Source organism: Sprattus sprattus (genome assembly GCF_963457725.1).
Source record: "Sprattus sprattus genome assembly, chromosome: 13".
Classification (NCBI taxonomy): Eukaryota; Metazoa; Chordata; class Actinopteri; order Clupeiformes; family Clupeidae; genus Sprattus; species Sprattus sprattus.
Genome location: NC_137911.1, coordinates 22,067,772 through 22,081,723, shown reverse-complemented (window position 1 = coordinate 22,081,723; position 13,952 = coordinate 22,067,772). Strand labels below are relative to the sequence as shown.

The following is a 13,952-nucleotide window of genomic DNA, read 5'->3' as shown; positions in this document are numbered from 1 at the left end:
GTTTTGCATCCAGCTGATGTCACCTCCGGTCTTTGGCGATGCCAGCTACTGTTCCAGTGGCCCAGAATAACCCACTCAACCATGCTTCGGTTTATGGCGGTGCGTTGAATTATTGTTTTCCCCACTCATTGCGTTGTAGTGGACTGATCCACCCAGAATTTAATGTTTCAGTTAATGTATTAACATCTGGCCACGTCTTAACAACTAATATCACTCAGGATAACAGTTCAATGCATGATATATGAAGAATATGCGATTTGTTGAGATCAACTTAAATTATTTAAATAGTTTATACAACACGCAGTAGTGTTACACATATGATGGACTGTTTAAGAAACTGTTAAATGTCTACCACAGTAAACAGTTTGGGGACACAGATAAAAATCAACCAACTTTATTACAAAAATAAGTTACACTCAACCTCATTTTACAGTATAAAACATTTATTTGCAGGAATGCAAAAACGTTGTTGGCCACCAACAATAGTTTAAAACTGCTAACATCTTTTTCAAAAGGTTGTATGGATACAGCTTTATTGAGAGGGAGTTAATACCTGTGTACAAAACCGGGTGTATGGTTCAGTCTTCCTTTTTGGCTAAAGAACATGGAATAGAAACCATAGCTGCAGCATCCCTTTTTTCCATTGTGTGAACCCATACCTTCACCAGTCAACTGAACCAGGCCTGTGTTCAACCAAAGGCAAACACCACAGGCCTCATCTCAGTCAAAGACCAAAAGGCAGTTGGCTTAGGCGTGTGATCACCAGTTGTTCATGATTACGATTTCATTTTCAAACCTTGACACCAAAGGGAAGATTTCATGGTACTGGACATAATTGTGTTGATTTTTTTTGTGTGTTTTTGTGAACTTCACAATGCTCCACTGCTATGTATGAAAACGTTAAAATAAAACCAAAGTAAAAACCTGTCTGGCTGAGAGGAGAAAAGGGACACTGCAGGGCTTTTTTCAAAAGCACTCAGATGCCTTTGTGATGTTCAAGCCATTACAAAAAAAGTAACATCTTATTCCAAACTATTATACAATCAATCATACACCAGTAACTACAGCTGAACAAGCAAGGCAGCTAATTCAGTTCAAAAATACGATGAAAGCATGGCTTGTTTAGGCTCATCATATGAGATTTTGCACGCCCAGTTAGACTGTTCGCAGTGTCAAGGCAGCAGCTAAATGACTATATTACATTAAGTACATCTGCCTAGCTGCTGCATTTGTGCATATTTAAATGGTAAACAAGCCTTGCTTTCATCAATATAAGTTTCCCTATTTACAGTACAGGCAGGGTAGTCGAATCCTCTGTACTGAGGTAGTACACCAACCCTTTAAAGACAAGTTCTGAAAAGAACCACTTTCCTGGAATGCCTGACTTATCCATGCAAGGTGGTTACACCTAAAAAACCTGCAGATTTTAATTACTAAATTTCTTAAAATTTGTATCAATTTTGATTAACATGGATATTTCTGACAATAAAATTGCAATTAGCACAAAAATATACAATAGCATCAAGCTCTTTTGAGCCACTTCAAACTTAAAAACTTTAAAAACAAAAAGTGCAAAATTCATTTGACATTTCAGCATCCTTTAGGATAGCTGAACTTCAATGATTTAAAATGGCATCCTTTGGGGGGCGTTGGGGCATCTGACAGAAGGTGGCATGTTTATATATCATATTTTTTTAAATGCAAGGCTTCCATCAATGAGAACAGTAAGTCCAAGCATGTAGCTTTCTGAATTTTCCGTTGATTCTTAGGGTGGCAGTATGGGAGATATGCTTCTGTAAGGCTGGAATATCATTGGACCATTGCGTCGACCTTACCATCATATCATTGGCAGCTTCCGGTGTAACCCCATGTAACAAGTCAGTCTTCATAGTAACTGGTCAGGACCAGCCTCGACCCCTTTTCCCTGCTGAAGAGAAACACAAGGACAGTCAGAATCCTACAGTGCTCCGAAGCCCATCCCTAGACTAGCTTTCAATGAAGGATCTCTCTCACACACACACACACAGAGGAATAGATGGAATTCCACCGCAAGCTGTGATGTACAGATGCATGAAGGAATGTATAGGAGGAAGTTCTGAATACAGACGGGTCATGAACACCTAGCTTTGTGAAGTCATGGGTGATTCCCGGTATGTATGTGGCCCAAGACTCAAATCTTTGCAAACATGCACGTGGACAACACCCACTGACATATGACATGTCAAAAATGAGCAGTCTACAGTAAGCTGACAAAATGACAACCAGCTAATGAAGAGTATGAATTTTAGGGTCTATGGGACTTGAGCATGCTAGTGAGCCACAAATGCTAACCTTTGGTCCATTCCTTCCACATGGAGCCTTCAACAAGTATGCAAAAATGGGAGAAACAGCCAGAATACAAGTTTCAAATGAGTAAAGCTTGATCACTAAGAGTGAGATATAGCTGTGCACACATAAAGGAAAGTCTCAATACCCAATGACTCAAAACCTAAGACTGACACATGTGCAGGTCAGCACAATCTCATGAACTGCAAATTACAATCAGTCCACCACTAGCCCACCATACAGCTTTTATCTGTAAAAGATCATGCAGATGGTTTTCAGATAAGTGCTGCCCAGCAATTATTCTGTGCTTGAGCACGATTGACAACTACTTTTTTTACTGGCAACAAACACAAACTTCAGGAAAATGCAACATGCAATGCTGCACAGATGCCAGTGAACCTCCACATCACAAGAGACAGTCAGACTTCCTATTAACTTAGGGCCAATAGTTTTCCGCGAAAACGGAAAACGGACGGAATACGCGGAATGGATCATCTGAAACGGAATGGACCATTGAAAACGGAATTGCAACTTTTCAAACGAAAACATAATTTTGTGCATCAAAATCGCCCAAAAAACCCTGTATTTTACCCTGTAAGACTGGGCTGTAAGACAACGATCGCAACAATGAACAAACATTAATTAAAGAACAAAAGCAGTCAGAAAATGTCACGTCTGCGCTGAACTCTGCTCTGGCCACGCCCCCCTTTTCAACGGTATTCACGTTCATTTGCTCATCTTCCCAATCGCATTAAAAACAAAAAATGTTAAGTCTTCTGTTCTGTTGATGGCTGGCAAACAACAATATAAGAAGGGCATGTATTATTCACTGAGTTACCAAAGCAGTCTTCTTTATGGGGACTAATTAGCACTGCACTGAATTACATTAACATGAGTTATTGCTACACAATAACAATTACACAACTAATATTACTAGATACATATAATAGTGGACATTACACTAGGCAACATAGATCTCATTCATATCTCATCCAGTCGAAATCTTAACAGGATTGAACCCATCTTTATTACAGCGTATCAACATAAGAACAGAACATAGCTAAATCTCCGCTTAGCATGCATGCTAACACTAGCAGGTAGCCCAAAATTTGGTATTTAAAAACACGATCTATCACAGTAGCAACTTCATGAAAACCATTACTTTCATTAGGTATGCAGATAATGCCTCACATACAGGTCAAACCATGATGATTTAAGCATTGGAAATGTATAAGGCACAGTACGGTCAACTACTTGGCGACAAACTGAACTCACTAGTTTGTGACTGAGGGAGCTGCAGGCACGCAGACAACGTTGCTAGGCAACATCACAGAGTTTTTCATACAGTTAACGTGCAGAAAGGCATTTTACGGCTGTTTTTTTTTTTTACGCGGAAACACGGAATTACCCAAAACGTAACGGAATTTGCTTTTTTTTGACGCGGAAAACTATTGGCTTTCATGTCATAATCAAACACAATGCAAGGATTTGCATCAGGACCCAATTCTTGCTCACTTTTAAGGTTACCACTGCGCAATCACTCCCTCATGCCAACCACTTCTCCCCAAAAGAGTCCACCATCACCTACCACACGGCCTCTCTGCTGGGACCCTCCCCTGGAGCCGCGTGCACCCCGGCTGGTTCCAGGACCTCCACGCTGGGAGAAGCCAACCCTTCCCCTGGGCGTGGCGGTGGCTCCTCGACCCCGGGACATGGAGGGCCCGCGGGCGCCTCGGCCTCCTCTGCCCCGTCCCGTGGCTTGGAAGTCATCGTAACCATAGTAGGGGTCCTCATAGCCGCCACGGTAGTTGTGATAGTCATAGCCATAGTAATCGTAATAGTCTTCATAGCCGTAGTAGTCATGAGGGTAGGAGTAGCCTCCTCGTCCACCCCCTCGTCCTCGGCCTCTCGCTGGGGGAGGCATGTGTGGGGGACCATAGTAATAATAGTCATCATACCTGGGAATGAATTGACACAATTGCAATTAAAGAATTGATTTAGTTCACGGTTGGTTATTTAAACTGTGTTAAACTTATTTAACATCCACTGTCTGTGCTTACATCTGTGTCTTGGCTGCCTGTCTCTGAGCCTTGCGCTCTTTCCTCTTCTGGTCTGGGGGCTTGGCGAAAACTATTTCAATCTGCTCTCCCTCCAGCTCCTTGCCATTCATGTCAGCCAGTGCCTAGAAGACAGATAAACAAAGAAATGAATAAATACGGCCAGAAACTACATCACTGCCATATCAGAGGTCAACAGTTAAAACCAGAAAAAGGCACCTTTACGGCGCCTTCTCGCTCCTCGAAGTGGATGAATGCGTAGTCTTTCAGCTTCTTCACCCGTTCCAGTTTACCAAACTGGCTGAATGTCTTTTCAAGTATATCTTCTGTTACAGTACTTGCCAGGTTTCGAACAAATAAAACCTTGACCTAGGATACATAAATACAGTAAATCAGACACAAAACACATCTGGCATTTCAATGAAGAGTTTTTTTCATCTACGACTAACATCTATAATGTCACCATCACTGGCATCATTTGATTGGCTGACCCTCTCACCTTGGCCATGACCTCAGGATCAGGATCCTCAATAGGGTCAGCCCACTCCACAGTCACCACGTTGCCCCAGACTTTGACTTTACCGCTCATGAGCCTGCGCCGCGCCTGGGCGGCCGTCTTGTGGTCTTCATACTCCAGGAAGCAGAAGCCTCTGTTTTTCTTCTTGTCATCTGGCTGATGGTACAGGATGACATCATTAAGACCCTCTGTATGGAGAAAAAAAAAGTGGGTGGGCTAATGAGGAACAAGGTAATACAAAAAATTTACATGTTCATCAGTTATAAATCATTGCATACTACTACTATTACTACAGAGTGGAGAACGAATTTAGTATCAGTTGTTCAGTGTGCATTAAGAAAAAATAAAATAAAAATATAGCTGCAAGCAGCGATGGCGGTTTCCTCCTCCAAACATTGCGAACCAGGGAAAAATGTAATTTTGTGACAATTTGTCACTGTATAGAAAAATCCATGCTGCAGACTTGCCAATGAGATATTACATTTCAAATCCAACATTTACAATGCTTTTGCCCTGAAGTTTAGACTGAGTGGAGGTTGTGTGTGTGCGCTTACCCTGTGTGGCTGTGAGAATGTATGTGTGTGACACCAAGCTGTGTGTCTGTGAGAATGTGTGTGCGTAAAACAAAGCCTGCGCGTGTGTTAAGGGGAGACTGAGTGTGTGAGATTTAGGAGCCGCGTGGATGAGGACACAGAGACATTCTATAGAGAACCACCCTAGCAAGTAGTCAAGCATGCATGTTTCAAATATTCACCAAAAATCTACTTTTCATCTTACAGTCAACTTTTTTTCAGATTTGTGTACTAAACACTCTCAAGTGTCTTCATATGAACTTGTGATTGAATCAGAGTTTCACTTTTTGACCTGCAGATGTGTAAAGCATTATTTTAGCATTAACAATTTATCCAATTTGCTTCATATCAATCATTTTTCAAGATATGAAGTTGCCTTTGCACATGGGAACATGTTGTAGTGTCTTCCAAGTGACATACCAGTTTGGTGTTGATATCTTAAAGATTAGCTGAGATATGACTTCACTTCCTGTTTGGCCGCTTTTCTGCTGAATTTGAGTGGCTGTACCGGACAAACCATATGGTAACTTTTTGTGAAATTCGGCACAATCATTAAGGACAGTCCCTTCTTTATTCATACAAAGTTTCATGTCTCTCTATACCACTCTAGCGCCACCAACGGGTCAAAGTTGGACTTGTGTTAACACACACAACTTTTGAACCGCATGACCGATTTTCAAAAATGAGGTACCATTGGATTCCCTGGATCAAGACGAATTAAACACACCCTGTGGCGTAAATTTCACTCAAATATTTGCTGACATATGACTTCACTTCCTGTTTGGCCGCTTTTCTGCTGAATTTGAGTGGCTGTACCGGACAAACGGATGTGAGGATCAAAATTCTGTTCGATAACTTTTGTGAGGCTATGTCTGAAGATCATCTCTGGTGATTTTGAAGAAGATTTGCCAAACATTGTAGGAGGAGTAGGCTTTCAAAGGTTTTTGATAAAACCGGAAATAGCGGGAAATCTATATAACCGGAAATTGACGCCATGGGGTGGGTTTAATTCGTCTTGATCCAGGGAATCCAATGGTACCTCATTTTTGAAAATCGGTCATACAGTTCAAAAGTTGCGTGTGTTACAAAAGTCCAACTTTGACCTGTTGGTGGCGCTAGAATGGTCTAATGAGAGCCATGAAAATTGGTGTGAATGAAGAAGGGACTGTCCTTAATGAGTGTGCCAAATTTCACAAAAAGTTACCATATGGTTCTAGGGGCTGCCATTGACTCCCATGGTACAAGAATTCAAATAATACTAACAGAAACAATAGGTAACCTCCTACCGGAGGAAACCTAAAAATTAAAAGTCTTGAATGTGAACGGGTCAAAATGCTATCAAAAGACTCAACATGTCAGTGCTTACCGGTGACTTTAGCAAACTCCTCCACAATCTGTTCTTTTGTTTTGCTCTTCGGGATGGAGCCGACAAACAGTCTGTTATTGGCCACAGAGATGCACACGCCAATGTGTTTGCCGGGTCGGATTTCACTGTTGTTACACTAGGGAGGAGCAAAGACCGCAGCGAGTCAGTCGTCAAAACACTGCCCATATTCTTTTATTCAATAGCTGCAGCGAGTGGACAGTAAATACCCGTAACCACTGCTATGCCACATACGAGCCTTACCAGCTTAACTGCCGCCTGGGCAGCCTCTTTAGTGCAGAAGGTGACAAAGGCATAGCCTCGGTTGAGGCCACTGAGTGGATCCATCATCAGACGCAGATCCCAGATAGGTCCTGCCTTCTCAAACAGGGGGACCAGTTCATCCTCAAAGAGATCCCGTGGGATTTTCCCCACAAATATCTAAAGGAACACCAAACAGGATGGAAGAGTTAAGCATTACACTGCCTTAAGTATTACAACATGGCACGGCAAAGAAACAAACCCTAAACCCAAAGGACCAGGCAGTCAGATCTTAGCGGTATACCCCCAGTGTAACAGAAGCCCTTCAAGCATAGGACATCATTTATCATTGCATGGAGGCAGCTAATATTAGTTTAGCACTGAAAGTGTGGTCACCTCAACTCCTCCAGCTACTCACCTCTGTGCCTATGGTGGGCTGTGCTCCTGAGTGGGTAGACTCTGGAGGAGGACCACCATACTTCCTCTGACCTGTTGTTACATCAAGCGTGTAACCAGTTCTCTCAAGAAGAGCCTAAGACCAGCAAGATATTTGGATTAATCTCAATTTATAACCAAGGCCTATGTACACACACACTGAAGTTTGCTCTCCAACTGACATCCAAACATAGAGGATTTTTCAACCACATTTCTTGTTGAACTATTTGCACATCATTTGCATGCATAACTTCTTCAACCACATCAACAACAGGCTTACTTTTATTTTTGCTTCATCTGGTCCTTTACTGGATTCTGACACTTTGGTCCCCTGCTTCTCCCTCTGTCTGTATGTCTTCATCACTCCACACAGAAAGGCACTTTTGTTCTGTTTGAAAATACACACAAGTGTACACATGTTATAGGAGGCAGAAATGCAGGGAAATGCTGACACTATTCCATCAATCTAGCATGACAAAACCAGAAGTTCACTTGGGTTTGATGACTTGGCAGCATCACTATTTTTCTCTAAAGTCTGACTGGTCATGACTTGGCTACAGATATTCAGATAGATAGATAGATAGATGGATGGATACTTTTTTAATACCGAGACAAATTTAAGATATCAGGGCCCCATCAATTATGCTAACAGCGGGCCACCGTATCCTTTCAGGTCAAATTAAACTTCAATAATACGTTCCACGACAGCGAGAAAGGCAATAATGTTGGTCATTGGAGAAGAGTAAATCATCTGAGCGTGTACACTACCTGAACATGTGAGAGATCGCTATCCTTAAACTGCAGTAGTACTTGCAGGGCACCCTCCTCGTTGAATTCCTTCAAGGCTTCGATTGCACGGTCATCTAGATCACTGTGTGATACCAACCCTGAGGAAGAGGCAGACATACAAAAAAGAACAAGCAAATGATCAAACCATTCATGTTTTTCATATATATATATATATATATATATATATATATATATATATATAATGTGGAAAAATTAAGCATCCGTTTCTAATTTAACCTCTACATTATTTATATATATAATTTTTCCACAGTCTATCTGAAATGGAAAGCATAACACACCAACAGGTGTATAGGTCGCAGGCAAAATATGCTTTCAGGAGGACATGAGACTGGTTGAAATGAGGCACTAACCACGACTCTCCTAAACATTAATTACAGATACATTTAACACACACAAACAAAGAATAATTGGTGTACACTGGCCAGTTCCTTTAGTATTTCTTTTTTGCAACCTGCCCTCAACCTTCACTTGTTCCAGCCACCAACGGCTGCTTGTGTTGCGTGTTAAGGACAATCTGCGCATGCAGCTTATCCACCCCGTCCAGTTCTCTCGCTTGTGTTTGTGATGCAATTCAGAGACAGTTTTTCCGCTTCATGCATAGACAGCGGCACACCGTCGCTGGTTAATTAGGCACGCCACTACTGATATTTGACACGGTTGATTATTCATGACTAAACTATAATATATTGAGCTTGTGAACAAACTGACTTGTGGGTACCAATTGTAAGACCAGTGGTGTAGCAAAAACATCTTTATTAAAAAATAAACGCAGAGATACTAAGAGCCTTACCATGCATGCTTCAATGGCCGAATATGAGTGAACACAACTTATACGGGGGTGGGGGGGGGAGCATTATCCACTACGCCCCTGTTCAAGACACAATTAAAACTCTCTGTTACAAAAGGAAACTAGTTTAAAGGGTAGCCTAATAAAGCGTCGATCAGCGTGCTTAATATGAAATGTTGCCAAGTTAATTAACCACGTGTTGAAGTCCTGAAATAAATACTTGAACAGCTCAGTTTGGGTTGATGCAAAACCCGATGCACTTTTCAGTGTCACGTTCACGTCATGAAAACATACCCTAAACCAGCAGATTTTATTTAAAGTGGCAATGCACCATTACAGTGTAGGCCTTCATTGTTGTACAGTATGTCATTTTCAACCGTGAATGAATGCTCTCAGTGCATGGTCCTCAGTACACAAATTAACACTGATGATAATAGATAACACTTATCTGCATGTAGGCTATAAGTCTGTTCTCCATTTCTAATAAGTGAGGACACAATTCAGTTAAAAATATTATAAATATAAACATAATATACATTGATGAGAACACTAAAAGTATATTTTTTTCCAGCATGTGTGTGTGCACAATAATACTATCACTGCCGAAAAACAATCCTAGGAGAAACACTGCCCTCTCCAAGAAGTGGTTCAAAGAAGCATTATGTATGAATAAATGAATGTCTGTTTTGCAGTCAGGTGTTATTTTAATTCATATTTTCTAGCTAACTATTGATATTCACACCAACCACCAGCATACTACACGCGTGTGCACCGCCCAGGTACAACACAACCCTTTACAAAACCCCTGCTGCTGAAAAAATAATCTAGATTAAACACTGAGACGCAAGCATATACTAGTTGTGATTTCAATTCTGACGATGCACTGATCATAAGTTTACACCGGTGGTTTTGCATTACTGTGCATTTTCATCACTTTAAATTTTGCCCCGTTAATTTTTACACTGCAGTACCCATTTGGATAGGAAACCACAAAAAGTTGCTTGATAGTCAAAATTAACATTATTCCAAGATAATTTGTGGGAGTACATGCAATTAGAAACAACAAAATATGGTAATGAATGTGGTTGAGCTTGATGTTTAGTGGGCCTTACCTGCTATGTAAATTTCATCTAGTTTTTCTGCAACTTTTTTTGGTAAACCAGCGTCTAATAAAGTCTGGAAGTGCTCTGAATGGGTAACTGCAGCAGTGGTCTCCATTGGTTCTTCAGTACCGTTGCCATTAATATGCTCTGTGGCCATGTCTCCAGATCTGCACAGATGCAATGAGCCAAATTAATCCAAAACTGGACAAAATTAAAGTGAGGTAGTCTGTATTTGCTCCAATGCTGGGTGTTGACGATCCACAGACACTGAATGCTTGCACTTAAGACACCCTACCTGCAGGTCAACGCTATGGCTTCATGCACAGACAATCCCTCTGATTAACAGAACATTCATGGGCCAAATTTCCTAACATAACCAGACATGCGTCCACTCTGACTGTCTTCATTTTAAAAGTTGGAGCTTCCAGGGAAAATTGCTTCCGTGCAAAAGACCCACTTAATGGTCAACCAAAAAACCTAAACCAACTCCTCCTTCCGTCCTGCAATCAAACTCTGAGAGAGCGCCTAACATAACGTCGACAATCTGTGAATGCAAGTTCAAGTCATTGATACTCCCCGTCCTTTGACGCTTAGATTGGGCAATTGACGGGGAGAGTGTAACGCTGTAGCTCTCCCTGCTAGTACACGTGTTCCTTTAGCACTGTTTCCGGTAACGTTACTTTGCTAGCGAGCATGTGCCGCGCCACAATATAATGATAGCTACCTAAATCGCTAGCTGGCTAATTCACAATAACAATACATGAATTCAAGTAGTGCACACTATAGGAAGTTAACGTTCCTCCGGGAGACCAATGACTTATGATGTTTGTTTAGAGCTGATGTCGTGCAACCAAGATTTTTCAAGTTCGGGAACATTACCCAAGATAGCTTTAAATCCAATTAGTTCACTTTAATATGCTGCCTATCTATACATTTCTATAAAGAGGCATCGTTTGTTTCACATTCAGTCCACCACAGTAACTTATACATTATTGTGCTTCACTTCAACCCGACAGCCATCAAAATCCATGCCCGTGTTCTAACTAGCCTAAGCATCTGATACAGGCACAAACATATACGACAGCTAGCCTCTCTGCAAGCAAACGTTAGCGAATTCAAACGTACCCACTAAGCTAGCTAGCGTAAGTTGGACAAGCAAGGAAGCCAGATAGCGAGCTAACTACGTGTGCAACTCTACTTAGTAGGCGGTGTCTGGTTGAAAAACAAGCCATCATAAGACAAGCTTGTGCATCGTAGTGTCAATCTCCTGGTCCAACTTTACGTACACCACCCCAGACAACTAGCCACGAAAATCCAAGACGACTTCACCAAGTTTGCAAGCTGACGTGACATCGACAGCTAGCAAACGTTAGAAAACTCTATAGCTAGCTTGCTAACGTTAGCTTGCTTATCCTAGTTTACAGTAAGTTACCCACATGACCTTCTGTTGCAAACAATTTCAGATCATCAGTGCTTCTACAACACTAAACACCTGCATTCATGATTTATTTAACACAGTTACAGTGAATGGCTAGTTGCTTCGCCTATAACGAGTTTGCCAACGTGCCGCCACATAGGGGAATCCATTTTCAAAAAGCCGGTCTGAAGAAACGTCCCAACCAGTTCAGACTTTGTTTAAAAACACAATATTATCGAAGGCTGATGATAACTACAAAACAGCACATGCGACCGATTAGTAAGTATTTGTCGTACCTGATGATTAGACCACTGTAATGTACTGAATGGGAGGGAAACGTATAGAGAAAAGAGTCGAAATCCCCGCCGCTGCTCCGGCTCCACTCTTTCACTCTAGAGGATGTAAAATGGCGGCTACGTTCACGCCGCGAGTTTTCCCCATCTACGGGGTTTCTCACAGCCATATGCATGGGACTAGGTTTTTCAGCTTTGTACCAAATCAGGGGCGATGACCAAATGTACCACTAGGAGGAATCATTGCATCAAAAGACGTCATGTTCAAGTTTACACTGTAGATTATGATAACTCTTTCATGTTGTACTCATGATGGACATCTATTTCCTAAATGCTAGTTTTCTACAAATTATAGATTCGTTAAAGTGTAAATTCACCTAAACATGAATTTTGAGCTACAGTACAATAGCCTATGTCAGAGAGAAGACATAAATGCGCGAAAAGGAAAAGCAACATAGTCATTTCAATAGGCTATGCTTTTATTTGTGCCTCTTGAGTCAATATTGTAATAAATAACCAGACAGGCCAGGAGTAATTTAATTTCTGTTCCTGAGATTGCTTTTTCCACCTTTTTTTTTATTATTATTATTTTTTGCAAAGTGAAACATTCTGTGAGTAGATTGGCAAATGTTCAATCATGAAATGTTGACTTAACTGGTCCTTCCTTAGCTTGTCCCTCCTAAGAGCAGTCTGTGTGAAAATTGGCTAAATACCATTCCATGCACATGAATTTTGGAGAATAGAATATCCTAGCCTCTCTTTCCCCCCAATTTCAGGCAGATAAATTGTTCTCACTTTGCTGGAAGTGTCTACCCTTTGTCAGTTTATTCACAAAGAAAGTAAGCAACAAATGTTTTTTTGTCAGTCAACTGAAATAATCGTCTGTTTACAAAGCCAGTTATAATAATACTTAATATAACATATTATAGGCTACCACATCGCAATATGTGAATTCAAATGGACCATATATCTCCTTGTTCATGGACATGTCCTCTTTTTGAGACTAGAAAATTGGTACAGACAGAATTGTTAAAGGGCCTGATAGTTGCAGAATCAGAATCAGGTTTTATTGGCCAAGTAATTTTGAACAAATAAGGAATTTGACTTAGTAAAGTGGCTCTCAGAGTGCTTAAACAGAATATACATCACAACACAAAACAATACAAACGTACTGTATGTACAGAGAGGAATGCCTACAGGAGCAGTGAATTGTAACACAACAATAGTTCAAAGAAGTGGAGAGTCTAAGAAGTGCAGGGGTAAATGTTAGACAGTATGAGTATGACGGTTATACAGTAAGGGTGTGAAATAATGTAATATGATTGCGGGAGTAATTGTACAGTGGTTTATTTAATGATCCAGGGTTATTTCACAGTGCCACAGTGGGTTAGCTGTTTAGTAGTGAGACGGCGAGCGGGAAGAAAATGTTTTTGTGTCTGGAGGTTTTGGTTAACAGAGATCTGCAGCGCCTACCAGAGGGGAGGAGTAGGAATAGGTTGTGTCCAGGGTGTGAGGAGTCTGCAGTGATTTCTCCTGCCCGTTTCCCTGACCATGGAGGTCTTGGATGGTGGGCATGTTGGCACTGATGATTTATTTTGCAAATCTGATGCAAGTCTGTTGGAGTCTATTCTTATCCAGTTTGGTGGCCGATCCAAACCAGACAGTTATTGAAGTGCACAGAACAGACTCGATGACTGCAGTGTAGAACAGGATCAGCAGCTCCTGAGGCAGGTTGTCCTTCCTGAGCTGGCACTGATTGTGTTGATGTTGGGTTCCCACTTCAGGTTCCGGGAAATTGTGGATCCCAGAAACCTGAAGGATTCCACAGCCAACACAGTACTGTTGAATATGTTGAGGGGGACCTATGCAGCAGACTCATCATCATTACGGATGAGGCCGATGACTGATGTGTCGTCTGCAAATTTTAGGAGAATTTCAGGAGATGGGTCTCCTGAGGTGCAGTCGTTTGTGTAGAGGGAAAAGAGCAGTTGGGAGAGCACGCATCCCTGAGG

General features: G+C 41.4%; 1 protein-coding gene across 3 annotated transcripts; it reads right to left on the bottom strand.

The window, feature by feature from the left end:
• Positions 1-378: 378 nt before the first annotated feature.
• On the bottom strand, positions 379-12,073 carry LOC308374214 (heterogeneous nuclear ribonucleoprotein Q-like). 3 transcript variants are annotated; one of them, XM_080849937.1, is made up of 12 exons: positions 11,944-12,073; positions 10,240-10,397; positions 8,299-8,417; positions 7,811-7,918; positions 7,514-7,627; positions 7,099-7,275; positions 6,838-6,973; positions 4,882-5,087; positions 4,602-4,751; positions 4,386-4,507; positions 3,914-4,283; positions 379-1,924 (listed from the first exon to the last, which is right to left on the bottom strand). In XM_080849937.1, the coding sequence occupies exons 2-12, from the start codon at positions 10,385-10,387 to the stop codon at positions 1,886-1,888; spliced, it is 1,689 nt and encodes a 562-aa protein (XP_080706063.1). In that variant the 5' UTR covers positions 10,388-10,397; positions 11,944-12,073; the 3' UTR covers positions 379-1,885. The 3 variants fall into 3 exon arrangements, with proteins under 3 accessions (XP_080706063.1, XP_080706064.1, XP_080706065.1); XM_080849938.1 differs by having other exon boundaries at positions 379-1,927; positions 11,944-12,048; XM_080849939.1 differs by lacking the exon at positions 10,240-10,397 and having other exon boundaries at positions 379-1,927; positions 11,944-12,054.
• Positions 12,074-13,952: the final 1,879 nt, after the last annotated feature.

Excerpts from the sequence above, each read along its gene's own strand:
- LOC308374214 (XM_080849938.1), bottom strand. The coding sequence starts at position 10,387 with ATGGCCACAGAGCATATTAATGGCAACGGTACTGAAGAACCAATGGAG. Across the intron at positions 7,628-7,810 it reads CAGATGAAGCAAAAATAAAA|GCTCTTCTTGAGAGAACTGG; the intron begins GTAAGCCTGTTG and ends TGCTGGTCTTAG. Across the intron at positions 4,508-4,601 it reads AGCGAGAAGGCGCCGTAAAG|GCACTGGCTGACATGAATGG; the intron begins GTGCCTTTTTCT and ends TCTGTCTTCTAG.